At 40.1% G+C, this 26,865-nt stretch overlaps 3 protein-coding genes across 4 annotated transcripts; 2 read left to right on the top strand and 1 right to left on the bottom strand.

Annotated features, from left to right (window-relative positions):
• Positions 1-1,087: 1,087 nt before the first annotated feature.
• itga6a (integrin, alpha 6a) lies at positions 1,088-18,341 on the top strand. 2 transcript variants are annotated; one of them, XM_041056440.1, is made up of 26 exons: positions 1,088-1,356; positions 7,941-8,065; positions 8,293-8,372; positions 8,478-8,739; positions 9,254-9,367; positions 10,506-10,719; positions 11,024-11,217; positions 11,306-11,400; positions 11,697-11,824; positions 11,907-11,996; positions 12,089-12,150; positions 12,232-12,398; positions 12,849-12,992; positions 13,078-13,187; positions 13,663-13,825; positions 14,285-14,377; positions 14,474-14,553; positions 14,679-14,756; positions 14,873-14,975; positions 15,087-15,263; positions 15,362-15,457; positions 15,538-15,645; positions 15,753-15,851; positions 15,944-16,069; positions 16,619-16,744; positions 17,272-18,341. In XM_041056440.1, exons 1-25 carry the CDS (start codon positions 1,169-1,171, stop codon positions 16,724-16,726), a joined length of 3,204 nt encoding a protein of 1,067 aa, XP_040912374.1. In that variant the 5' UTR covers positions 1,088-1,168; the 3' UTR covers positions 16,727-16,744; positions 17,272-18,341. The 2 variants fall into 2 exon arrangements, with proteins under 2 accessions (XP_040912374.1, XP_040912373.1); XM_041056439.1 differs by having other exon boundaries at positions 13,660-13,825.
• A 48-nt stretch (positions 18,342-18,389) lies between these two features.
• Positions 18,390-20,623, bottom strand: nup62l (nucleoporin 62 like). Its single transcript, XM_041056514.1, has 2 exons — positions 19,123-20,623; positions 18,390-19,013 (listed from the first exon to the last, which is right to left on the bottom strand). Exons 1-2 carry the CDS (start codon positions 20,617-20,619, stop codon positions 18,855-18,857), a joined length of 1,656 nt encoding a protein of 551 aa, XP_040912448.1. The 5' UTR covers positions 20,620-20,623; the 3' UTR covers positions 18,390-18,854.
• Positions 20,624-21,488: 865 nt separating this feature from the next.
• On the top strand, positions 21,489-26,538 carry pdk1 (pyruvate dehydrogenase kinase, isozyme 1). Its single transcript, XM_041056495.1, has 12 exons — positions 21,489-21,587; positions 21,784-21,938; positions 22,092-22,233; positions 22,332-22,403; positions 22,526-22,710; positions 23,677-23,772; positions 23,905-23,982; positions 24,186-24,262; positions 24,424-24,522; positions 24,640-24,750; positions 24,981-25,094; positions 25,195-26,538. The coding sequence occupies exons 2-12, from the start codon at positions 21,830-21,832 to the stop codon at positions 25,333-25,335; spliced, it is 1,224 nt and encodes a 407-aa protein (XP_040912429.1). The 5' UTR covers positions 21,489-21,587; positions 21,784-21,829; the 3' UTR covers positions 25,336-26,538.
• Positions 26,539-26,865: the final 327 nt, after the last annotated feature.

The following is a 26,865-nucleotide window of genomic DNA, read 5'->3' as shown; positions in this document are numbered from 1 at the left end:
GACTGTTTAAACATGGCCTTTAAAAGAAAAAGCAAGCTAGCCTCTAGATCAGGGGTCGGCAACCCTGCTGTGGCTCCCTGTGACTTTGGAAAATAAAGAATGAGTATTTAATTTAAATGTATTTTTCTTGTAGTGCATTCGTCTTTAATGTACTTCTACATTTGAAGGTTATGGTGATCTTGTAACATTAAAATAAAACGTTTTTAATTTTTTGTCGCTCAAAATATGCGTCACAACCGCCGATGTGCGACACCCGGCGGCAACATTTTGAGGTTGACAGCTGACTGCACGCTTCAGTACACGCGATAAAGTGATGAGGGGAACAGAAGCACACGGCAATTTTGTTTCGCTGCAGGTGGATAATTTAAGTTTGGATTTTTATTTCATAAATACGAGGAGGACTCAAATAGACACTGAGTATTTTATTTGAAAGTTAGCATCAACCAAGCGTCTTTTGTTCGGAGTTCAAAATGTTTTTGTTACATGCAGAAATAAAATTTGGTGTTCTCTGTAGCAGTTCATTGATTTAATAAATGCCACACACTATAGTTTTTTATACATAGCATACAGGTAAAAAACAAAAACAAACAAAAAAACAAAAAAACAAAACCCAAAAACGATATATGCAGTGTTAACCTCATTTTGGATGTCAAAAGGGTTTTGTGGCTCCGGGTGTTTTCTCTTCTTGTGGGAGACGGTCCAAATGGCTCTTTGAGAATTTTAGGTTGCCGACCCCTGCTCTAGATGAAAGCTGTGGTAAGAAATATGCCAGTAGATTATGGGGACGCTTGACCTTTAAGTGGTAAAAACTGTAGAGGAAGATCAAAACCGGAACTAAAGCTAGTTTTGGTGTGATGATCAGACTCTGAGAAACACATAAAATATAGATTGTCCACTGTAGACAAACTTGCCAATTATGTAAATGTGAATATACCTCAAATCTGTTTAACTGACTGAGACTGTACTTGTCCTCTAACAGGCGGCCTCCTGTAGCAGTGAAGTTCGCCCTGAAGACCGGAGGGGGCGCTTTGGAGCAGAATCGGAGACCCGTCTGAGGGAACAAGCAGAGACAGCTTTCAGTCAAACTGCACCGGGCTAAACGGTGAGGAGCAGAGGGGTCAGCGGCGCTTAACTTTGGATCGGCTGGGCACATCTGGACCGCGCTGCAATGCTACTGCAGGGAGGATACTCCGCTGTCTCTGCTGCACTTTTATTTCATCTTTATTTTCTGGAGCCAACTGTGGTGCTCGCCTTCAATATTGACACCAGGCATGTCATCATGAAACGCGGAGAACCGGGGAGTCTGTTCGGGTTTTCCCTCGCCATGCACCGGCAACTCAACCCGGATAAAAGAGTGTAAGTGATGCCCTCAGCCAAACTTCTCCACTGCTCTGTTTGTTTTCTTGTGTGGTTGTTCATTGAAAGTGCAGCTCTGTTATGAGAGACACCTGACGGCACAGGTTCGGGGAAATTAATGACATAAGTAAATCTCAGCTTTTAAAAATCTCTAACAAGATTTCTTTCTGCCCAAAGTTATATCTGGGTTGTTGTGGGTAGGAAACATCTACTTAATTTTAGGATTCTGCCTTTGCAAGACTAATAAATGGATTTTCACTCATAGGTCGTGATGTCGGGCGCTGCAGCAGCCTCTACGGTTTACTCTAGTCACAATCTTCTAGTTTCTTCTCCGATGATGAAAGTTTTTGTTTAGATTTGCAGTAGATTTCTACTGTCTCCTTGAGATTCCTTGAATGTAAAATGGGAAGCCGCCCGAGGACAAGTGAATAAACAATGGTTCTAACTGTCATGCAAATGCGTCTGTAAGGTCAAACTGAGGGAACCTGAAAAGAATGGTGTACTGCTGCAACTTTTAGTCGATTAATCGTTTGGTTTCCAGCAATTCTGATGATGAATTTATCATTTAAACAATTTATCGAGAATGTTGTCAATAATTCTCAGATTGAAACTTCTCAAATGTGTAAATTTGCAACTTCTGCCTCTTTTATACATTTTAAACAGAGGATTTTGTGGTTTTGGACTGTTGGTCAGGCAAATTTAACACTGTGGTCACAATTTTTTGTATTTAATTGACTAAAATAGTTGTTGGATGATGAAAAGATTTGTTAGTAATTGGCCTGGTTAAGTGGTGAATATGAACTTTTCTTAAATATGATGTTTGTAGATTTCAGTTCATCAGCAGTGTCCTTTAAATGAATGATTCTTGTTGGGCTTCTCTACAGAGTTCTTTTAAGGTCTTAGTGCGTTTTCACTCAGTGGTTTTACTGGTAAACATTGATATGTACGCAGCACTGAGATGGGAAGAGTATATACTCATTGTAGTTGCCTTGAATGAATATTAATGGCTATCTGACTGATGCAGCCACAATCACATGTTTCAGGCATTTCAGTCATTCACATGTACACAGATGAGCCAGGTCAGAGCAGTTTTCAGCTTTTGCCAAAATTAAGCAACAGTTAAATTGTAAAATGTTCCCCAAATGCAAGAATGCCTGCTGATGCTACACATAGCAACCACGTAGCTAGGCTGATGTAGACACCACTGCAAACCATTTCCTTTGGTTAGCCCTGAGGGTGCAGAAAAAAATGTCTGTGTAGTGAAGCTGATCATCCTGCTACACAGAGTGGTGGGAGTAAAGTGAGGAGAAGGGTTGGCATGTCAAAGCCTGCGAGCAGGAATGAAAAGCCCTGATAACAGGAGTAGATTTTGCATGCAGAGATTTTTATCTGTTTTTTTGGCAGCTGTGCGAAGGTGGTTCATGATGTAGCAGCAACACAAAATTGGAAGCTTTCCCTCAAAAAAAAATTTTTTTTACAAGGATTTTATTTTGTTCGCAAAATTCTTTACATTCGTCAGATGTGACAAGTGTAAAAAGAGTGAAAGTCATGAAACTGAATGTAATATTTGCTGTTCAAACAGAGGTTCGAAATGTGACACTGGCCTGATAGTTTGTTTTTCTGCCAATAAAACTAAGAGGAGAGTGAAGATTGACCTCCTTTACATACTGATCTATGTGAAAACTGCTCCGCTGTTCTGGCAAACAACATCACTGCATCTGTACGTTGTTTTTAATATTTGCTTAAGCTGGTTTAAAATTAAGCAGTGATTGAAGACACCATTCAGTCAATAGAAAATCCGCAGCAATTTTGTTAATCTGTTAATTTTAAAAAAAAAATCAAAGTATCGAATATTTGCTGATTCCAGCTTCTTAAATGCAACGATTTCCCATTAGAGCTACAACTAATAGTTATTTCTATCAATTAATGTGTCAGTTGTTTTCTCAAGTAATCAGGTCTACAAAATAGTTTGAAGAAAGTGAGAGAAAAGTATGGAATAAACAGCAGCTCCCTCTATTTGGACCATGATCTCAGCTCTAAATCCTCATGTGACCCTGAGATAAGCAGCCAGACAAGTGAAGTGAAAGCTCGGTAGAGCACATAGAAGTAGGTAATGAACAGCCCTGCCTAACTTAAACGTGTGAGGCACAGTGACCACTCTGGAACTCTAAACCCACTGAAAACATAAGTCAGCGATGTGTCTCACACACTGCATCTGTCTCTTTTGTTCGCATGCGAACATGTGTTTGATGATGATCACTAGCAGCTGTAAAACACTACTGGCTATCACCTCTGGTATTAATCTGATTACTATAAATCATACGTGAAGAGAGGAACGCTGGTTCTAACAGGGTCCTTTCTAAACAGTCTGTTTAGCAAGCAACATATGTGACTAGATAGATTAAATTCATCTCATGTCAGATGGGAACTGGCCTTTATCCCTTCTGTGTTTCAGAGCTAAAACTTCTCCCCCACTTTGCTGCAATTGAAAAAACAAATCTTTCTGTGATTAAAGTGTTGTTTTATTTATAAATGCATGAAACCATTTATGCAACTCTATCCATATTGTTCCTCTAATGGGTTTATTGAAAGCACAGCTTGGATTCTCACAGTGTTTATAGTGTTATTACGCCTTTCTTCTCCTAATGGTCTCTGTTGAGAGGGAAAAAAAACAAGGAGATCCATGTTTCAGCATGAGACTGGCCATGATGTGGCATCTTGCTAAGAAGCAACTGGATGCCTCTTCCTTGAATAATGTGTTGGGTTAATGATATGGATATAACATCCTCTCAGTGAAACCAGAGAAAAAGGCCATTTGACAAGACATTCACAGCCATCTGTGCACATGTAACCTGATAGAGTAAACGCATCAGTGAATCATCACTTGAGGTACTTCAGTCAAACTTTGTACTCATGTTTGAAACAGATTGTGTAGCTTAGAAAAAGGTTAATAAAAGTTACACAGTTAAGACAGGTGAATCTGAAGACTTTTAAAAATCTTTGTTTTAAACTTTATTCTTTACTTGAAGTTGATCTGTACTTGTAATGAATATTCATGCCTTCCTCTGTGATGTGTACCAAGCCAATCACAGGTCAGCACCAATCAGTGTGTGTGTGTGTAAACTGAAAAAGTTAGAACAGCTGCAGCAGTTCTTGTGGCTTTGAGTGCACAGCTGTGGAGCACTGGAGCACATCTGTTAACAAAGACCAGTGAGATCATTGTGCAAACCTACCCCAGTCGCTATGTATTGCCATTTACACTGCAGTGAAAGACATGCTGCATGATGGGATGTGGTTTCACACTGCAGCTTGGCCAAAGGATCACTTACAGTATGTGATTCCTTAAATGACATGTGCTGAGTGGAAGATTTTACAGTTCACTTTCACCCTTTTCCTAAACTACTTGAGTAGTTTAGTTTAGTTTAGTTTAGTTTAGTCCCTCCCATATGAACTTTTATAACTATAATTATCCCTTAAACTTTCATTTAACACAGTCATCAGTTCAAATGTTTAGCTTGTCCAGTACTTTAGTTACTTGCAAATGTTAGGAGTCTTTTATTAAACTGCTATTTTTATATATATTCACACACACTATGCCTCAAGTATATCTTTGGTGTTTTTGTATTGCAGCTTCCTGTTACTTAATGGCAAATCTGTGAGTCGACTGTTTGTTGCTTTATAGGCGTATGGGGTCTATATTAGCAAATACATTAATTGCAAAAAATGTAAAACTACTAAAATTTAGCCTTTTTGAAAAACTAGTCCATGAGTCGGCTAGCCTGGTGTGTTGCATGTAAATGTCAGTGTTACCCCTCAGTTACTCGCTAAATTCTACATCTGTCACTTCCCTGAGTAGCTCTGCTGGTCATTTTGAGGTGTTTTTTCTTTACCTGTGTAACAAGATCTTCATAAATGTGATGTTCTCCTGCATGTGGCCTCATAGATTTGGCTTCTCTTGAGTTGATTATCAGTTACAGCAGAAGGGATATCTCTGCTCCAAAGACACGTGTACATCTACAAAATGTAATGCACTCCAATTCAATGCATTGTTTAAACTCTGGTGATTTCTGACCCTGCAGATCACGGTGTTTCTTAGTTGGATTGTATTATATTGTGCAGCAGTGTAGGTTCTTGTTGCCTGTTTGATGACACAGAAAAATAGATTTGTGGCTTTTTGTGAGGCATTCAGCATCAGTTTGTGATGCATGTTAGGCTAAGCCAGCTAGAAGCTGAAATGTCAAATTGAAGCTAACTTTGTAAGGGCTCTTGTTTGTATTTGCATTTCACTGGGCTTTGTTCAAGGAGAGGGATTGTGGTGTGGTCTTCAGCCTTCAGTCTCACATCAGACCTCCTGAAGAGAGTTCTTGTTTAGCAAATAACGAGCCACGGTGCTGTCCCATAGATCAATAGGTGGGTAACAGAAGGAACTACAGAGTCATGGGGAGGAGAAAAGGGTGGAGAGGATTTCCTCTAAATCCTTTGTGAAAATTCCTACTCTGTGGTTTACTTTGTAAAATTATGCCCCCCCCCGCCCGAATTTTGCTAACATTAAATTATTTTATTTTATATTGCAGTCTGACAAGTCCCTTCTATTCTTATGCATATGGTGATCTTTGTGTCTGTGTTATCACTGTTCTGAAATTTCTTTCTCTGTTCTTTTCTCTACATGACTTTTCTATGCAGGCTGAAACCGCAAGTGACAGGAAATATGGCCACTTTTTGTTTTCTACTTCCATCTCTTGTATTGCAGTGAACTTATTCACTGTGGCTTGCACAGTGTGTAAAAGGTTACAAATGCAGTCAACTGTGCAATGCATGACTTGGAAAGTACAGCAGGTTGGTGCTGGTACAGGTCTCAGTTATGTTCTAGTTGTCCTCTGGAATTCATTCAAAGTAATACCAAAAGGCATGTGAAAATAAATATGTATTAAATTCATGTCAGCAGACTTGAAAGCATCACCTTGCCTGCTATAGCCAAATTAAATGATCACTGACACATACACAAGGCCTTCCAGAACATCTCCAGTGAGTCTGCGGCAATGATGTATTAATACAGACAACTGTTATTCACAAAAATATAGCAGTGGACAAACTCAAACTGTCAGGTTGCAGAACCCTTTAAAATACGTGCTGTTGATGGTGTCATTTCAGTGGCTGCCAACATGACTGACCTATATACACATCCTCTCTTCATTCTTGTGAGAATGTGTATTTTTGAGAGAAGCTGTGGTCAGTGAGCAGTAGTTGGGCAGCACAACTACATTAGTGAACAGACAAATTAGATTGTCTGCTTCACTGCTTCTTTGCCCTCTGAGGAATGTCAGGACAGTAGTCTGCTGTCATGTACGAAAGTTTTCTGTTTTGTTTGTTATCATAAATTACAGAAGCACTTTGAAAGACTAAACACAAGTTCTCGCAGCCTAAACCCACCTCATCTGAAATACATGACAGCCAATTAGTGCATTAGCCACTTAAAGGCATGTTGTGAAACAGCTTTGTCCACCGTGTTATTATTTATTTATTATTACCCCCCCAGCCTTAGCTTCACTTTGTGTTGTGTCACAATGTGTGTAAAATAAACCATGAACATAGTAAACATTATTCCTGCTAATTATGAGCATGTTGGCGTTTTTACTATGGGCTTGCGACCATACTGGCGCTATCATTTAGCCTCTCAGAGCCACTAGTGTAGCTGTATACTCTTAGTCATGTCTTCTAACTGTAGGTATTCATGGCTCAAATTGTAGTTTGATAAAAATCTGGTCTCGGACTGGTTACAGTAATAAATCTGATTTCTTTGTATTTATTCAACAGATTCTTCACTGTCTCACACAGAAACTTGGGTATTTCCTTTTAATTTGGCAGCCATCTATATTGTTCCTAATTCTTTTTTGTCCTTTTGCCTTTATTTAATAGTGACAGTGTAGATACAGGCAGGAAACATGGGGAAAAAGAGACGGGCATGGCTTGTAGCTAAGGTCCCCAGCTGGAAATGAACCACGGATGTTGTGTTTATATGGTATGCGTCTTAAACATTAGGCCAACAGGATGCCTCTATTGTTCTTAATTCTTGCAGATGACAATTGTTAACAATGAGACTTTAAACTCAGACATTTGCAGTACAGCTTCATTGTAATTTAATAGGAGACCAGTGAGTGTTTAAAGTCAGCCTCTTAGATTCAGAGTGTGAGCTTTCTTCTAGACTTTATTGTTTTGCTTTGACATTCAGACAGATAAAAGAAGTGGGACCAATACCTCTGCCAACAGTAGCCAGAATATTTGTATTGCATGACGGCAGCCGGAAGGCATGTTGCATTCTTTTTCTCAACAGAAAAACTTGCATTCTTGTTGTTGCTAGGCCATCACTGTCACTCTCACTGCTGATCTTTTCACATACATGTACTAAATTCAACAAGCTGCTGCCCTGGAACTTGTTGAAAGGTCTTTATAAAATTGTAGAAGCTGTAGCTGGTCAGAGTGATAACAGGTGACTACAACAAAAAGCACAAAAAGACACTTAATCCTGTAATGCCTCAAAAAATGAAAGTTTGATCAAAGTTTGATGTTTTTCACTTTTTCTTCAGGCTGTTGATCGGAGCTCCCAGAGCCAGAGCTTTGGGAAAACAGACAGCCAACATCACAGGAGGGCTTTATAAATGTGAAATCTCTCAGTCCAGTGATTGTGAGCGCATTGAATTTGATGATAAAGGTGAGACATCAATCTGTCTGTCTATCTTCAGACATTGTGTCAAAGGTCTAAGTTAAGTTTATTTGTCACAATGAGAGAGAGGACCCACATATCTGTAAAATGTAACAGTCAAATATATCAAATATAATGCATATCATCAGCAATGAAATGGACAATAAAAGAAATGAAATAATCGAGAATGAATATTGGTGGTCATATCATTGTTTTGTGTTGTTATATTTTGAAAGAGGACACACTTGTTGAGTGGAAGCAGGATCAGTGGATGGGGGTGACGGTTCAGAGCCAGGGACCTGGGGGAAAGATTGTGGTAAGTCAAACTGAGGGCCTGAACCATAATTCCCTGTAACCTTGAGTTGCACTGTGGTCTTATCTGTTGTATGAACTAAAACACAGCCGTGTTTTGTAATTTCAGACATGTGCTCATCGCTATCAGAGGCGCTTGTTTGTGAACACAGCTCAGGAGTCACTTGACATCACTGGGCGCTGCTATGTCTTGAGTCAGGACCTGACGATTGACTTGTCCTCCGGTGAGGACGGAGGTAACTGGAAATTCTGTGAAGGCAGAGCCAGAGGCCATGAGAGGTTTGGATCGTGCCAGCAGGGTTTGGCTGCCACCTTTACCAAGGACTACCATTACCTGGTGTTTGGAGCACCAGGAGCCTACAACTGGAAAGGTCATTAACTAACCATAACTACACAGCGCTTTACAGTATTTACTGGAGGAATCGGGTTTTCTGTTAAAATAAGTAATGTCATGTTTTTTTATCCTATCAGAAACATTTCTGGGGTGGCATGGTGGTGCAGTGGTTAGCACTGTTTCCTTGTAGCAAGAGGGTTCCAGGTTTGAACCCTGGTCTGGGCTCTTCTGTGTGGAGTTTGCATGTTCTCCCTGTGCCTGCGTGGGTTTTCTCCAGGTACTCTGGCTTCTTCCCACAATACCAAAAAACATGAACTAGGGTTAATGGGCTACTCTGCATTGCCCCACGTTGTGAGTGTGTGTGTGTGTGGTTGTCTGTCTTTGTGTGTCAGCCCTGCGATTGACTGTGGTGTACCCCTCCTCTTGCCCATAGTCAGCTGGGATAGGCTCCAGCCACCCGCGACCGTGACGGATCAAGTGGTATAGAAAATGGATGGATGGATGGATAAACATTTCTTGTTTGTACCTGTTAACATCTACCTCCACTGCAGGTATTGTGCGAGTGGAGCAAAACAACAACACCTTGTTAGAGATGGGGGTGTATGATGATGGCCCATATGAAGTTGGAGACGATCTGGCGTCTGTACCTGCCAACAGCTACCTTGGTGAGTATCTACCCACAAAACAGACAGAGCTTTTTCTAAACAAATACATAATACCTGTTCAAAGAGCTGCACCTTGTGTGTTCCAGTGAACCAGTGTTTCCCTAACTGTGGGACAGGTCCCTGAGACTGGTGCGGAACCTTTGCAAGATACCAATACTGAATATGACCATAGAAAAAAATGTAGAGTTAAACTAAATTTGAATCAACTTTCTCACTCAGACATTTTGATTTGTCAAACACAGGTGTAATGAATAACATAATTAACTGCTGCATTGCGTTGCAGTAATCTTTGGAAGAGACATTATTAATGTTATTAGTTGCACCTGGTGTTTTTCCTGCTATGACAAGTCCAAATGTTGGCTGTGAAAAAAGGTCTCTGAATCTGATTCATTTGGGAACTATAAAGAAGCAACAGTACTCTGATTCTAACAAGGCTTTCAAGATTGGGGTCAACAAGAGTTCATAAAACGACATGTGAAAGGACAAGATCAGTAGTGCTGCTAATTATGTGAATGTGTCAGTCATATCTGAACTTCATCTTGCTCTTGTGGTCAGTGTCAAAGGAGCCTTGTGTCTTTTGTGGGTTAAAACTTTGTGTTTGGGGAAAGTTTAACTTTCATTTTTTATTTGCGCAGCAGAAATGAATGAACAACCTGTATAAAACATGTAGTTCTTGATAATGCTTTTTTTTCTTAAATGAAATTCAACCTGGCTTCTTTTGTTATCAACTTCCCCAGTCTTGTCATCAGTTTGACGGAAATGTAATCAGTTTATGTATTGCATGGGTGTGAATAAAGAAAAAGGAGGATGATGGAAAATATTTTGCAACCACATCAGCAAGCAGACTTGGCAGTGTCTGTAGATAAGATGTGGTGAGAGATTGTCTGCCCTCTCACTAGCGTCTCCTGCTGGTTGGTCGGGACACCTGCACAGAAACAGAGAGAATCTCAGCGTGTTCGGCTTTCTCACTCAAACTCTTTACTGAACAAGTAAACAGAACTGGCTGTGCATAGAATTTCTATCAGCAGAGATATGTGGTTATCTACACAATCCTCAGCCCAGCTACTTAAATCAGCCATCTGTTCTTCAGTTTAAATATTTATGATATTTATGTCCTACAACATCTCTAACACTTTAGGATTCTCCCTTGATTCGGGACACAGCATCACTGTGAGTCGTGGCCTGACTGTGGTGGCTGGAGCGCCCAGAGCCAACCACAGTGGAGCTGTGGTCCTGTTAAAGAAAGAGAGGGAATCCTCCACCCGACTCTCTGTGGAGCACACTCTTCATGGGCCAGGGCTGGCATCCTCGTTTGGATATGACGTGGCTGTAGCTGACCTGAATGGTGATGGGTGGGTAACATTTCTCATGGCCTTTATTCTATTATTTGATCTTATTGGGGAATAGGTTTTTCAGCATCATTCATATAAGTCAAAAAAAAATGAAGAAAAGTATATACACACATAAACAAAATATTTGTATAGCCCTGAGATGTTGGGAAAGTATTTGGCTTCCTTTAATATTGCTTTATTATAATGCTATCTAGTCTGTTACTCATGTGTAATTTCAATGTTTTCCTTTTAGTGGACTTTATTTATCTATTAAGTTACATTCTGTATGATACTGATAAATATTTACCTCCCTTCTTTGATCTAGATGGCAGGACATAGTTGTAGGAGCCCCTCAGTTTTACATGAAGGACAGAGACGTAGGAGGGGCTGTCTATGTTTACATCAACAAGGCAGGAAGGTGGGAAAAGATCACTCCTATCCGCCTGAATGGGACCAAAGACTCAATGTTTGGACTGGCAGTAGAGAACATTGGAGACATCAATCAAGACTCATATGAAGGTAATTTAGCTGTCATTTTGTAGCTCATTTATGTTCTCTCTATCAGTTGCTGTCACATTGCAGTAAATGATTACTTTCTTTCTTTCAGACATTGCCATTGGAGCTCCTTATGATGACAGCGGGGCAGGAAAAGTCTACATTTATCACGGCTCTGCACAAGGAATCAACACCAGTCCTGCACAGGTTGACCTTTTTAAGCATCATGGGAATTTTTTCAGATAGTCACAAGTCATAGATCTGTCTAATCTTTCCTTTCTGCAACCAAAGACATTTCACCTTCAGTAAAGTATGTCATTAATATTAATACACAGTCTTGCTCTGAAACCCAGACATGTTGAAGTGCCAGCTTGTCAAATATCTGCAAATCATTGGAGCTTTTGATACTAATGAACAAAAAAAATGTCCTTGTTATGTTAATTTTATACATTTGCTGACCAATTTTTTTCCCCCTTTTAAATTTTGATTTCTTGTTCACACAGATCCTTTCAGGAAAAGAGCACAACCTCCGATTATTTGGGTATTCCCTGGCAGGAAACACGGACCTGGATAGTAACTCTTATCCAGACCTGGCTGTAGGCTCTCTGTCGGACACAGCTCTAATTTACAGGTAATTATTGCCTCACACGTTGTAAGTAAAATTAAACCCCACTGATTTCTATCACAACTTGATTTAATAACCTTTCTTTCAGGACACGGCCAGTCATTAGAATCAGGAGAGATGTCAAAATATCTCCAGAGAAAATTGACCTTACAATGAAAACCTGTGGTAACCGGACTTGGTAGGTGTTCTAATATCCTTATATTTAAACAGGTCTCACTGTCAAAATGTCATCTCTCAGAATTGTTAAAAAAGTCTATTTCCTGTCCACAGCCTCACAGTGGACGCATGCTTCACCTACACAGCAAACCATTCATCTTACAACCCTAGACTAAGTAAGTAAAAGATAAGTTATTATCTTGATACAGGATTATTCAGCCATTTTTCCTTACACGTGCTCTTCCTCTATACTGCAGCTCTCAGATATTCTGTTGAGGCTGATGGGTATCGCAGGAAACAGGGGCTGCCCTCCAGAGTGTTTCTGAACCAATCCCACACTGACACAGACTACCAGTTTAACGGCACCTTAGACCTCCGTGGCCAAAACCAGAAAACATGCATCAAGATAAATGTCACACTTAAGGTAAAACATATCACACCGTTCGCTTGCCAAATATCTTGGTGCTACTAAAACAGAAAAGGTATATGTCAAGGTATTTTTGTAGCAACACATGAGCACATGAGCTTTTAATGTCTTTTAGAAGACTATTTTTGGACTTACAAGCTTTTGACATAAAACCTCAAGTCAATCGCAGGGCCGACACACAAAGACAGCACTGAGGAGAGGCCATCAGGTTGTGACACAGTTTGCAGTTAGACATGGTTACAGATTTTTGAAAAAAATGGCCACAGCAAAGGATTTTTGAAAGTTTAATAACTTTAATAACAAAAGCATAATATGATTTCATTGTTTTCAGTTGAATGTGGATACTATCTACTTAAATAATAAAAATACATTCCTATTGTATAACAGAACACATGCAGAAGCAGTTAATATTCTCCATACTTCAGCACCTGTTTCTGATTTCCACAGGACAATATTAAGGACAAGATGCGTAGCATTCCCTTCGAGGTGTCTGTCGACATTTTGGGTACAAAGCGACAGAGGACCAGGAACGGCCTCCCCGAGCTTATGCCTATATTAGACTCCACTCAACTGAGCAAAGAAATCATTGAGGTAAACATGAAGCATGTTTTATTAAGTTAATGACAAAATGTTTACAGTGGAATAAGGTTTGTTTATGGCTTTGTTGTTGTTGCAGGTCAACTTTGTAAAAGAGGGATGTGGAAGTGATAATATTTGTCGTAGTAACCTGAAGATGAATTACAAATTATTCTACAAGCAAAATGACAAGCACTCCCCACTACCCATGTAAGTTCTACAATTTCCACTCTTCTAAGCAACAGATTAAAATGGGATCTTAAAAATGTTGCAAGATTAAGTAAAATTCAGTAATTAAATCTGTAGTGAACAACATCATTTTTACGTAATAACATTCAAATGACTTTGTAACATGATCACATTCCTTTTACTACCTGAGTTCCTTGTCATGGTATTTGGGCCCTCCCATAGGCAGTATGATTCAGTCTGACTGCACCAGTAACCCCCCCCAATATGAAATCATAGCCAGCAAACAGGTCAACAGTGCAACACTTAACAACAGAGAACCCAGTTACACAAACCAGAGCTAAAAGGTGATTGAATGTATTACTTAAATGACACTAATGCTGCTCTACATACATGTATGTTGCCTTGTGTCTGCTAAATGTTGCTTGATAAGCCAGGTTTAATATAAGAAAACAACATACCAGCCTGAAATGATCTGTCATGTTTTGCGTACTAGCAGCAAGAGCAACATCCCCGTGTTTCATCGGAATTACGAGGGGAAGGACCTGACCCTGCAGGTCACGGTGAACAACATGAATGGAGACGATGCTTATGAGGCAAAACTGGTGGTGACTTTCCCAGATGTGCTGTCATATTCTGGAGTCCGTTCAAATCAAATGACGGTAGGTCCACAGCTACAATCACTCTGTTGTTAACTCTGTTGTATAGTTTGTAAGTTAACATGCTACTGTTAGCATATAACAGCTGTGCCTCATTACAGCATGTTAAGATCAACATCATATCTGCACTGCACTGATTTGGAAGTTTTGAAATAAAGGGCTGGATAAGTGACAATTTTGACCTATTTGTGGGACAAGATGAAAAGTTAGGGTATAACCATAGTCATTAGGATTCATTCTTTGGGGATCATAAATGTCACTTTTACAGGAATCCATCCAGTAGTTGTTGACACAAATCAACCAATAGACAGCTATTACCATATCTAGTGAAAAAGTAAAAAGCTAAAAAGCCTTTTAAAACATGAAGAATTTTGCAGAAACTATCCTTTTCTTTCTGACTTACAGATTGCTTTCTGATTTGTAGTTTAATAACCATCCAGGCGCTCCATTTCTTCTTTCCAGGTGGAAAAGCCGAAGCTGATCACCTGTCTTGCCAATCAGAACATCTCTCAAGCAGACTGTGAGCTGGGAAATCCATTTAAGAGAAACTCAGAGGTACAGACTTGTCATGTTCACATGGTAATCCTTACTTTGGCTTCTAGTTGTTCAAATGCGAGAGATGTTTTTTTTTTCTTTTTTTTTTTCCTCAAGACTACATTTTACATCATCCTGAGCACTAAGGGCATGACTGACGACACAACGGAGATTGACATTGACCTGCAGCTCCAAACGTACGTACTTCTGCTACAGATGCTGAGCTCTGTTATATTCTGTACATGTACGAGAATACAGAAGAACTACAATGTGTAATTGTTCAGAAATCATTCTTCTTCCTGCTGTGGTTTTTTTCTTTCAGAACCAGTGTGCAAAAAAATATTGCCCTTGTGAAAGTAAAGGTTCAAGTGATCATTGAATTGCCATTATCAGTCACTGGGTAAGTGTGTAGTGGTAAATCATATTGTGTGAAACTGTTGTTTGTCTGCAGATATCGTAGATACCCAGCACCTCCATACAGTATGTGAAATAAAAACACTTGCTTGTCTTCCTCAGGGAGGCCAGTCCCAATCAGGTTTCTTTCGGAGGTAAAGTAAAAGGAGAAAGTGCCATGAGGACAGAAGAAGAGATCGGAAGCTTGATTAACTTTACATTCAGAGTGAGTTTATTCATCTGACCTGCTTCTTTATATTATTGTTAAGGCATTGGTTTTATAAAATTTGATAGCACATGAAATACCTAAGTGCTACTGTATTGATTATTCCTGCAGATAAACAACTTGTGGAAGTCTTTGAAGCCTTCTGTAAAAGCCTCACTACACATTCATTGGCCCAAATTCAACAAAGATGGGAAATGGCTGCTGTACCTGGTGAAGATCACATCCACGGGACACGAGGACATCCGCTGCTCTCCTGAGTCAGAGATAAACTCTCTCAAACATATCCAGGTAGGATTTTTTTTTTAAGTTTAATGGACTTAAACTAAAAAACAGTTGGCCAGCTCTCAGCCATTATCCTTCACTGCTTAATTGTACTGTGTACCCAGGAGTCCACCGTGTCCCGGACAAAAAGGGAAATTGAGAGGAAAGAAAGAAAAACTGGTGGAAAAATGTCTTCTCTGTCGGACAAAAATAAAGTCTTGGTGAGTCTTTGTGTGGATGAGTCTACATTCTTTTATGAATTTTGAAGATTTTATGTCTAATAGGCTCTTTCCTTTCCTAGATGTGTGAGAATCAGATCAAATGTGTGGTGCTGAAATGCCCCCTGCAGGGCCTGGACGGTACAACAATTGAGCTGAGGTCTCGTCTGTGGAACTCAACCTTTATTGAGGTGACATGTTGCATTGTAATGTGTCTCATCAGTGTTTCGCGATAGTACTGGACCTCCTGATTTGGCGTGACTGTCTTACCTGAGCAGGTGTTTCTGTTTTTACACAGGATTATGCCTCTGTTTCGACCTCGCATATAGTTGTGAAGGCCTCGCTCGTGCTTCAGGCTCAGGCTGAAAACGTGATCCTGACAACTCCTGACACTCATGTGAGTAGCTACACCAAAGTATTTACCATTTACTACCTTCACCCTAATCCACTAGACCGCTTGGTTTTCCTTGCTTTGATGTTTTATTGCAGGTGAGGGTGACGGTGTCCCCAGAAAGTGAAATAGCCCAGCATGGAGGAGTTCCCTGGTGGATCATACTGGTGGCTGTTCTTGCTGGCATACTCATTCTAGGTTTACTGGTGTTTCTGCTCTGGAAGGTGAGTACATGTTCATATCATTCGTTTCTGGTAAAATAGGATTTGGGTTCCCATCTAAATCTGTCTTGCCCAAAATATCGAATTATATTCCTTAAAATTACAACACAAGTATTCAGTAGTGGTTAAATGGGACAGTTCAGTATGCAGTTGCTTGTAAGATCATAAGACAGTATTTCCACTTTTCTTTGCCTCCATCAAAACTTACTAATCAAGTGATCATAATGTATTCAGGTATGTAAAAGATCATCTGCCAGATCGTTTAGAGATACTCAGGATCAGAGTCTGGAGGTTGATATTAAAAGTGGGTCCAGGTTTGATTTGGATTCAGTTAAAAAGGCATCAATCAGGAGATTGTGTACGTGAGCAGCAAACAAGCATCAGGTTGTTGTCCCGTGATATTAGAGCAACTCTGAACTCGCTAGATAAAGCTGTTTCCTTTACAAAATGTTTTAATTTCTCTGTTGTTTTGCCGGAAGAAATCATATTAGCCATTGACTATCATCACTTGTCACCCTTAACCATTCATCACCCTTACTCCCCCTCCCCCAGTGTGGTTTCTTCAAGAGAGCAACAAAAGACCAGTATGATGCTGCGTATCACAAGGCTGAGATCCATGTTCAAGCCTCTGACAAAGACAAACTCTCTGCTGAGGCCTGATTTATACTCTGAACAGGGGTAAAAACAAGCTGTCAGCATGGAGTGCGATTACTGCCGTCACTAATGAACTCACTTTCCAGCCGCTTCAGCTGATTTGATGCAGAAAAATTCAATCAGATACATATTGTACTAAGTTGATGAAGCAGGTTTTCTGGAAAACTTTATATCACACTGACACTTTTAAGGTTAAATTTCACATGAAGAAATATTGAATAGTTGTCATGCTCAGTGTCAGATTAGAAATCTTCTGGTGGTACAATATGTGTCTCTGAATTTTGCCAAGAAATTAATGTGTTTTCTTACCAACAGGCTTAATACTTTCTTCTTCAAAATCCATATTTCATAATGGAGCTTTGCAGTTGCTTTTGCCGTCATCTCTTTTACTGCTTGGCTGTTTTAAACATCCTATTAAAAACTGCAAAGCATGCTTAACATCCCTGCACATCTCTCCCCTGTTGATTACAGTGTGCATAAACATTTCTGACACTTCTCATTTTTTGATAATGAAACATGTTTGTTTTTTTCCCCCAAATCTTCCTTCTCAGTGTGGATTCTTCAAACGCTCCAAGCAGGACAGCAGCGTACCTCGTTACCACGCTGTGCGGATAAGAAAGGAAACTCCTGAGTATAAAGATGGGAAAGTCAAGCTTGACCCATTTGAAAAAAAGCAGTGGATGACGACTTGGATTGACAATGAAAGCTACTCATGACTCGTTTTTCTGTTTCAGTGATTTTTGCAGGTGGGGATAAACCGTTTTTCTTAAAGAATGTTGAGACATAAAAAAACAGTGAACTTTGTTGTTCCTTTGGTGAACACGATGCTCAGTGATTTCACTTTTGAATTTTTACACTGTATAGATGTTGACTCTTTTTTGTGTTTTGTATATATTTAAGTACTTATGCAAACTGTATATTTATTTTTTGATAACAAAAAAAAGTCCTGCAGCCAAAGAGTTTTTGCAGTCTTATGTCTGCCCTGGAGTAAAACAGTAAGGGGCAAAGTTTACTACTGTTTTTATGAAGCTGTACTGTCTTAACGTCTATGCAAGCAAGGTACAGCTAGCTCGGTGTAATACATGAATGTACATCAGTATACATTTTTAGTTTGTCTTCTATGCTTCTAGTTTTCAGTACTTTCCAACAAAAGTATTCCTGTCCTCTATGGAATCACATTTAGGTACAATAATAGTGTAGTGACTCTAAATGCAAGTGGAGTCTGTTTTTCACATCTGCTCAGATTGAATTGTCTCCTCTTCTCACTCCTGTGGCATTCAGGTAGCATTCACTGTACTGTAGGTCATCACTGAAGTAAGAATAAGTCTTTTTGTTCTATGTGAGGGATCCAAAGGGAAGATGGTGAAATTGAATTCGAAGTCAATGTCTTGCTTATTTTATTGCATTTTATTAAGTATAATAAAATGCTTGAAAACCAATTGCTACTGTTAAATTTAATAACCATTACTATGTTTAATATTAAAGGAGGTCTGCAGCTAATTATTTTCATCATTGATTAATCTGCTTATTTTTAGGATCAATTTATTGGTTTTTTAAAATGTCAGAAAATAATGACACTTGCCACACTTTCCTAGATGATATTTTCAAAATGTTTGTTCAGGCTAACCAAATGACATTTTGTTTACTATAAAACCCTCACAACTGAGAAGCTGGATCTGGGTAGTATTTGGCTTTTTTTTTTTTTTTTTTTGGCTAGAAACAATTAGTCATTAATCATATGCAAAGGATAAAACTAATTCTATAAGTGTGTGGCTCTCACAGATAAATTCTCAGCATTTATATACTTTAAATTGTACAGGTATGTTACATCTGTGACTAAAACTCTGCCACTGACATACTGTATTATCTTATTTTACTAACCAACAAAACAGAACCTTTATCCAAAGGTTTATTTAATCATATTCTTTAGAACGAGCAACTCATTTACATAGGAAAAAAAATGATCATTTTTAACTATTCTATATAAAAGCTGTTCAACCAGAACTGAACTGTGATGGATGCAAATCCAAAATTAAGTTTTTTCAAGGAAATTTTCCTCCTAAAAACACACATCCCTGCTTATGACTACTGAAAAATTAGGTGTCAATATAGAGGCCAACATATTTATTCCAGTTCAGTCAAATGTTAGACGAAAGGTTTTCTCCTGCTCCTTGCGCTGGTTGTCACACAGTTTGGACACCTCCTCCACTCGTCTCTGCAGAAGCACTGAATTCTGGTCAATCCACTGAAGTGAATCCATGTGGGCATTGAGAATTTTACAGATCTGCTGAAGCTAAGAAAAAAACACAAAAGAAAGGCAGTTAATATATTTTTCAACAATAAATGTTAAGAGTACAGAAATTTGTCAAGCCAAGTTTAAGTAAAATCTGATATCATCTTACGGGATCGCTGGTGTCTGCTGGCCCACTAGATGTGTTGAGGTGCTCGATGATCTCCTTCAAGTCCTGCGACATCCTCTTCAGCTGTGCGTCCACGTTCTCTGCGAGCTTGTACGTTCTTTCTCGCTCCTCGTCAGCGTTCTGCATGTAGATGGTTCCACTCTGCTCTTTCACTGACTCTTCAAGCGGGCAGAGTAAGTCCTCCAGCTCCTTCTGCTGGGACAGGATGAAATCCAGCTCCTGGTTCAGCCTTCTCTGGTCCAGCTTCACCTTCTCCATCTCCTTATGCAGGGATGTGATCTTCTCTCCATTCTCCACCAGCATGCGGTCCCAGGCATTCACCTGAGTTGCCTGCTGTAAGAAATGTCTCTCCTGGTCCTCAAGCTCAAGACTCCACTTGTTAATGAGACCCTCCAGCTGGGCGTAGGTCATCACTGGAGGAGCTGTGGTTGTAGTGATTGTTGTAGCTGTGGCAGTTGTTGTGGTACTTGTGCCGGACGTGGGTTTGAGTCCCAGTGTAAAGCCTGTAGCAGCACCTGTTGTGGCAGCTGCAGTTGTGGCAGTAGAGGCAGTGGCAGAAGCTGAGGTGATGGTAGCTGCCCCCAGAGGTTTGAGCATAAAAGACAGACCTCCACCAGCTGCTGTGGTTGTTGCAGGAGCAATGCTTGCTGCTGAAGCTGGAGCTGTACCCAAAGTAAATCCTGTACCTGTTGCAGTGGCAGTAGCTGTAGATACAGGTGTTGCAAAGAGAGAGGGACCTGAAGCTGGGGCTGGCTGGGTTGATGCAGGAGGAGCTGGGGTTGATGAAGGTTTAATCCCAAAGGCAAATCCTCCACCTTGACCTGCTGTGGCTGCAACAGTGGAGACTGGCTGGGGCTGGGTGCCCAAGGTGAGGGTGGAGGGAGCACCGGTGCCAAAGCTGAAGCCTCCTCCCGTGGTAGCAGTAGAGGGTGCAGCTGTGGTCACCTGGACCTTTGTAGCTCCAAAGCTGAAACCTCCAAACGAGAGGCCACCTGATGCTGCCGTTGGTGCTGGTGCTGGTGCGGTCGTTGCTGCTGCAGCAAGTTGGGGTTGAACCTGAGAAGCGGTCCCAAAGGTGAAGCCCCCTCCTGCAGGGGCGGCAGCGTTTGTCTGTGCGGACAAACCTCCCCCGAGGGTGAACCCTGACCCCGCCGCTGGAGCTGCCGTGGAGCCTAAAGTCAACCCTCCTGCTGGTGTGGTTTGAGGAGTCGTACCCAGACCAAATGTGGTGCTAGGGGTCCCAAAAGAGAATCCTCCGCCGGCTGCTGTGCTCTTCGCTGGGGCGCCGAAACTAAAAGAGCCGGTAGAATTGGTGCTGGTCTGCGGGGAAGTGCCGAAGGTAAAGCCTCCTCCGGATGCTGCAGGTGCGGAGCTTGCCAGCCCAAAGCCAGTGGCTGGGGCTGCGGCTGGGGCTGCAGTCTTCTGAGCTCCGAAAGTGAAGCCCGTAGAGGGCTGCCCGAAGTTAAACCCGCCACTCATTTTCTTTCACAAAAAACGTATAACGTTACTGAAAGCTGATCAGATACAAAATGGTCACTTCCTCGCTGAACCTCTTTGGCTTTTGGCGGGTCGCAAATACGAGCTGGTTCAGCTGAAGTTACCGAGGAACTTTTTCCTCCTACGATGACTTTCCAGACGTTAGCAGTTAATCAGAGTCGATCAAATGTTTGTAGGCGTTACCTTGACCGAAGCCGGGAACCAAAAACTAACTACACATCTTTCACTAAAACGTGGCCCGTAGCTTCGATGATCTTTCACGCAGCCATTTCTATGGAGGACTACAGGAAATGACGGCAGTTAGGGCCAACGATGAGCGTGACGTTTGCCCTGAGTTTTGGCTGCTGCCAAGATTGACAGATATAGTGTCCAATCATAGCCCTGTCTGGAATCAAATCCAAATTTGATTGGTACATCTTGCTGCCTGACAAACACACATCAGGGACGCGCCTATAGGTCTTTCCAAAGAGTAAACAGTTAATGAAATTAAATCCCTGTATGGGCAGAGTACGAGCAGTCTGCCGACTGACGTTGAGATTCAAAAAGATGAAATAACGGACTAATTCGCCCAAACGTCTACAAAATTATTCTGTTTTATTGGTTAACAGTCGAGCGCAAACAAATATTATAATACAGTTTAAAACACACTGTAACAGTGTCAGCTAAAAACACTAAACACGAAAGCAAATGAATACAATCGTAAAAAACACCACTCTGACAGTAAGCTTTGATCATATGCTCTTTCTACTATTTTCACAAATACAACAAATAACATAAACGCATATTTTGGTCAATAAAGTTTGTTTTTCTGAACAAAGTCGACTGGCAGACACTTCTCTTGACAACGTTGGGACTCTCTGGGGTAGCTAGCTGCATACTGAGTAGCCACACAAGCCTCTTTGCCATGTTGACATTTCTGCTTTCAAGGATTGAGCAAGCAGTAAACTGAAGTAAGGATCCATATAGAAATACTTTACGGTAGCGACGACTATGGATGCAGAAATTTTACCATACCTCTTGACAGTCGGACGTTTATTTTAGGAGTGTGTTTGCGAGCTGCTGAAGTTAGCCGACAAGCTAATATCAACATAGATTATCTAACTGTAACTGTCAGCTCTCATTAAACCTGTTAATTACCATTTCAAGTTGTGACTCCGTCTGAACAACACCGTCGGCTGAGTGAGCCAACAACATGAGGATATTAAGGTTTCTGAGGAGAAGCGTGTCCATAGGAAAGGACATAGACTATTACTCCAAATTCTCACCCTCCCCTCTGTCAATGAAGCAGTTTCTGGATTTTGGTAAGAGGTGCTGCACACACACACACACACACACACACACACACACACACACACACACACACACACACACACACACACACACACACATTTACAGTCACTGTAATTCATGCATTAATTTGGCATTTGATATCTGTTTTTACTTTTACTCTTCAGGCTCTGAAAATGCATGTGAGAAAACGTCATTCGCCTTCCTCAGGCAGGAGTTGCCTGTGAGGTTGGCAAACATCATGAAAGAGATCAACTTATTGCCAGACAACTTGCTAAGGACTCCATCAGTCGGGTTGGTCCAGAGCTGGTATGTAGGTTTTGCGTTTTCCTCAGTTGCCTAACAGTTTACCCTGATGTCACTGTCTGTAAAAAGGCAGAAATTATTTTTTTTCTTTTCCTCCACAGGTATATGCAGAGTCTTCAGGAGATCCTTGAGTTCAGAGACAAAAATGCAGATGATGAGAAAGTCACATATGAGTAAGTAAATCCAAACATACAAAATGCAGTTTTATTTATTTCTATACACTATTTATGATCTTTTATTCAGTGCAAAAAGCTAACCTGTTTCTCATTGTAATCTTTATTATGTCTTCCTTTAGTTTCACAGATGCTGTGATAAAAATCAGAAATCGACACAATGATGTCATCCCCACTATGGCTCAGGGGGTTGTGGAGTACAAAGAGACTTACGGCACAGACCCAGTCGTCAGCCAAAATGTTCAGTATTTTCTGGATCGTTTCTACATGAGCAGGATATCAATCAGGATGCTGCTCAACCAGCACAGTGAGTACATTCTCTTCAACTTCATAAAAATATGATCCCTATTGTCAGTGATGAACAATAAGATGGGTTAACAATGTGCTATGGTTGTACTTGTTTTGGAATAAAAGCCCTAAACAGCAGAACATTGTGATGATAATGTGACATTTAAGTGTAGATTTGTCACAGAGAGCCAGACTGCTGCATTAGCAGGAGATCAAAGCTTTATTTTTCTGAACACAGTCCTGGTAAACATCTAGATTTTGTATTAGTTTGGATTTGTACATTTTACTGTTGCTGGCACAGCAAACCAGGATTCAACAGACCACAACCAAAGCCATTTAATGGCGTTACCCCATTCATTATGCCTGTGAGCCGGCGACAACCCTGACAGAAGGCTTTATGTTTTCAGGTTCATACGTATGTACGTAGCTTCTTTGCTAAGAGATAGTCAACCTGCGTAAACCTACACAATAATAAATGATGTATCCATAAATGCTGCATCCTTTATATAATCGGTTTTAAAGATATTATTATTATTTTATGATAAAGGACCGATAAAGCAGCATAATGATAAAACAAACAAAAAAACCCTGAAGCTTACGGGTTCAGTAAAAACATCATGCAGGTAAAAGAGCTAAACAACAAACAGGTTTTGAAAAAAGCAACATTTAATATGAAACCTACAGGAAATAACATGACCCTCACACAGAAACAAGACTGACAGGGTTGTGGTTACATTGTGAGATCATTATAACATTGTACTTTTTCAGTTCTCCTGGCAAATATTGCACAGTCTGATATGCCTGAAAAATGTTGTACAGCCTGACAGAGACTGTGACGAAGGACTTGAAGGATAATAATCAAAACACTGAAAAGATCTCATAAAATAAAACGTGCCTAAACATGCATTCTTACGTGCTTTGTTGGAATATAAAGTTTATTTTGGCTGTGTTTTCCTTTGAAATACCTGCATGTGTTTCCTTCTAGCACTCCTCTTTGGCGGGAAGGTGAAGGTGAACCCAGCCCATCCCAAACAGATTGGCAGTATTGATCCAAACTGTCGTGTCAGTGAAGTTATCAAAGGTGAGAATATCTTAATGAAAGAACTCAAACACGTGAGGAGTGACAAGTTGCGGCAGTGTTCAAATATGCTGTTGTTCAAGTAGTTCAAGTGTCTTTCTCGTACTTCCCTGAAAACAAATGTGTCCTTTGCAGATGCTTATGAAAATGCACGAAATCTTTGTGACCGGTACTACATGAACTCTCCTGAGCTGATACTGGAGGAATTCAATGGTAATTTGTTTGGACATTAGAGAAAAAAAAACTCTATACAGACACATTTAATTATTATCTCACAAGCATACAAACATTTGTTTGTCACATGTTCTGTTTTGCTTAAGTACTTAAAATTGCATCATAAATAAGTACATAAATAAGAATTGATTCAACCATGATGAAAATTTATTTGATATTTGATTGTCTATTTGTCCTGACAGTCAAAGAGCAGGGGAAGCCCATCACTGTGGTCTACGTTCCATCTCATTTGTATCACATGGTGTTTGAACTCTTTAAGGTAGGATTTGCTTTTTTGGACTCTTTCCCTCATAAGTACTGTACAGTTACTGAACGTTAAACTCTCACAGAATGAGAGTGACACAGATTTATCTTATGTATATCCTGTAATTTTGTCACATCAAATAAAGGAAAATCTCCGATGTGCTTTCCTGTTTGCAGAACGCCATGCGTGCCACCATGGAGTTATACGGCGATGCCATGGAGTATCCTCCTATCCACACACAGGTCGCTCTGGGAACTGAAGATCTGACAGTCAAGGTAAATCTGCACAGCTGCACCTCAGACTGATTCAACAAATCCATGCAAATCCCAATTCTGAGATTTGCATGTTTGTCAGAGAAGGATGTCATCATACCATATGTTCTTCTTCTTCAGGTGTGTGATCGCGGAGGAGGCGTGCCGTTGCGGAAGATCGACAGGCTGTTCACCTACACGTACTCCACGGCTCCTCGGCCCAGCATCGACGGTTCACGTGCTGCTCCTCTGGTCAGTATTCCTGGTGTGAAACCCTTTTCCCACTTCGCTCCAGATGCATACACATTGTACCATCGAAGTGTTAAAATGGAACTGACGCACAGACCTTGAACTTATTCCAGTCTTATTTTAGTTGTTTTTTGTACTCGTCCTAATGAGGCACTGGATATTTTAGTGCCTCGTTTTTAATTCACAAGCTCAGTCAACATGTAAACAACTTATATAACAGAAGTTTTGTCCAGGCTGGCTACGGGTATGGCTTGCCCATCTCTCGACTATATGCGCGGTACTTTCAAGGGGACCTGAAGCTGTACTCTCTGGAGGGTTATGGGACTGATGCTGTGATCTACATTCGGGTAATTGAGGTTTTGTTTTTTTTTAAGAGAAACAAGTTTGTCTCCCAAAGGAAGGCAGAGTGGATGCACGTTTTTCATGTTCCTCTCACTTTTCTGTCAGGCACTCTCCACAGAGTCCATCGAGAGGCTCCCTGTGTACAACAAGTCAGCATGGAAACACTACAAGACGATCCACGAGGCCGACGACTGGTGCGTCCCGAGTAAAGAGCCCAAGGACATGACAACGTTTCGTAGTTTCTAAATTCAAATGACAAAAGTTTCTGTAGGAACGTGTGCAAGAGAGGTTGGTGTAAATGAATGGTTTGCGTGTGAGTTTGATGGTAATTAATTAGTTCAGAGTTTTATGTACAGAATTTAAATTGAAAGACTGACAGAACAAAGTTTTAGTGCCATATATTTCACATAGAACTATAGTTTTTGGCATGACAAAGAAACTCTCAATTTATATTTAAAAAAAAAAAAGAAAAAACTTACTCCTACTGGTTCACAGCACTAATCAGAACTGGGAGTAACCAGGACCAACTTTCTAAAGAAAGACACACCACTGCTGAAAGCAGAGATGAATTGATTGGATTTTTGAGGCCAGAACTGATGTTGATATTTGAGTTTTTTAAAAAATCTGGATTTATTGTAATATTGACTGACACTTTTAAAATAATGAACATATAAAAAAAAGCACAGTGTAGAAATTGTCAGTGCTCTCTAGTGGACAAACTACAACACTGTTCTAAAGCTACATATGAACACAAATAGTAATAATAATAATAATAATATATATCTGTGATAAGCTAAATCTGTTTCTGTAATTTGGGTCAACCCATCATTTACAGTATGAACTGTACAACTTAACAGGTAGTTTATACAGTTGGCTTTACTAGTTTACAGCTTGCTCCTTGTTTGGTTAGCTGCTTTTGTTCATCTCCGGCGCTCATTTCTCCTCCGTGTGAAGTTTGACACTTTGGAGGAAAAGGGAAATTTGTTACACGCTTATTTGCTGCTTGTTTTTAAATCTGTTGGAAGTTTCTGCTGACATGTCTTTTTTTCTTAAAATGTTAAGGAAATGGGTTTTTTTTTTCTTCAGTATTGATTTGCTATTTGTAAAGGGCAATTTGCACCAATCTTCACTGTGTGTAACATAAGGAAACTGAATGACTGGAATTCAGAATTGCTGAAAGAAAAATGAACATACTGATGAGCAAGATATTTCATGTTCTTCTTAAATTCTCAGTTAATTTGCAAATATGATGCTGGGAATGTGAAACAAGATGAATCTTGTTTTTCCTCATGAGAGGAAATGTGTAATGACAAAGTACAGTATTTGGGTTTCTGTGCTTGTATTATTAGGACTCATCCTGTTAGATAAGCTATAATTCACATTTTCCATGTTACACAACAGTTAAACTGTATAGGTCATGTTCAGTGAAAAATAAACACCTCAAACAGATTATTTTTTGTTAAAAAGCTCTATACAAATGGAGTACAGGTGAATGAAAGTGAGGACAAGAAGCTAATATGACGCACATGTGCTACTACTTTTTACTTTTTAAAATATTCATCAATACAGCTGACACTTTTTGGCTTCTAATTTAAAATAGTACAGTGACTGTGGTGTTCAAACTGAGTCTGAGGGCATTAATATCACTGTTACTGTGGAAACTATTGTGTTCTGTATCCCGAATGAGTTGTGTTGGAGGAAATATTAGAATAAATTGCTGCAAATGATTGCGGCTCCTCCATATCAGCTTCACGTCACTTGCCCTTTGATTTGAGA

Source organism: Toxotes jaculatrix, chromosome 15 (assembly GCF_017976425.1).
Source record: "Toxotes jaculatrix isolate fToxJac2 chromosome 15, fToxJac2.pri, whole genome shotgun sequence".
In the NCBI taxonomy this organism is placed as follows: domain Eukaryota; kingdom Metazoa; phylum Chordata; class Actinopteri; family Toxotidae; genus Toxotes; species Toxotes jaculatrix.
The sequence above is the reverse complement of the archived record's forward strand: the minus strand, read 5'-3'. Positions and strand labels throughout refer to the sequence as shown.

What these genes read in the sequence shown, in the direction of transcription:
- pdk1 (XM_041056495.1), top strand. Translation starts at nt 21,830, where the DNA reads ATGAGGATATTAAGGTTTCTGAGGAGAAGCGTGTCCATAGGAAAGGAC. An exon ending in TGTCAGTGAAGTTATCAAAG is followed by an intron (nt 23,773 to 23,904) that starts GTGAGAATATCT and finishes TGTCCTTTGCAG; the next exon opens with ATGCTTATGAAAATGCACGA. An exon ending in CTGAAGATCTGACAGTCAAG is followed by an intron (nt 24,523 to 24,639) that starts GTAAATCTGCAC and finishes CTTCTTCTTCAG; the next exon opens with GTGTGTGATCGCGGAGGAGG.
- nup62l (XM_041056514.1), bottom strand. Translation starts at nt 20,619, where the DNA reads ATGAGTGGCGGGTTTAACTTCGGGCAGCCCTCTACGGGCTTCACTTTC. An exon ending in CAGCAGACACCAGCGATCCC is followed by an intron (nt 19,014 to 19,122) that starts GTAAGATGATAT and finishes TTTTTTTCTTAG; the next exon opens with CTTCAGCAGATCTGTAAAAT.
- itga6a (XM_041056439.1), top strand. Translation starts at nt 1,169, where the DNA reads ATGCTACTGCAGGGAGGATACTCCGCTGTCTCTGCTGCACTTTTATTT. An exon ending in ATTGACCTGCAGCTCCAAAC is followed by an intron (nt 14,554 to 14,678) that starts GTACGTACTTCT and finishes TTTTTCTTTCAG; the next exon opens with AACCAGTGTGCAAAAAAATA. An exon ending in TGGTGTTTCTGCTCTGGAAG is followed by an intron (nt 16,070 to 16,618) that starts GTGAGTACATGT and finishes CCCCTCCCCCAG; the next exon opens with TGTGGTTTCTTCAAGAGAGC.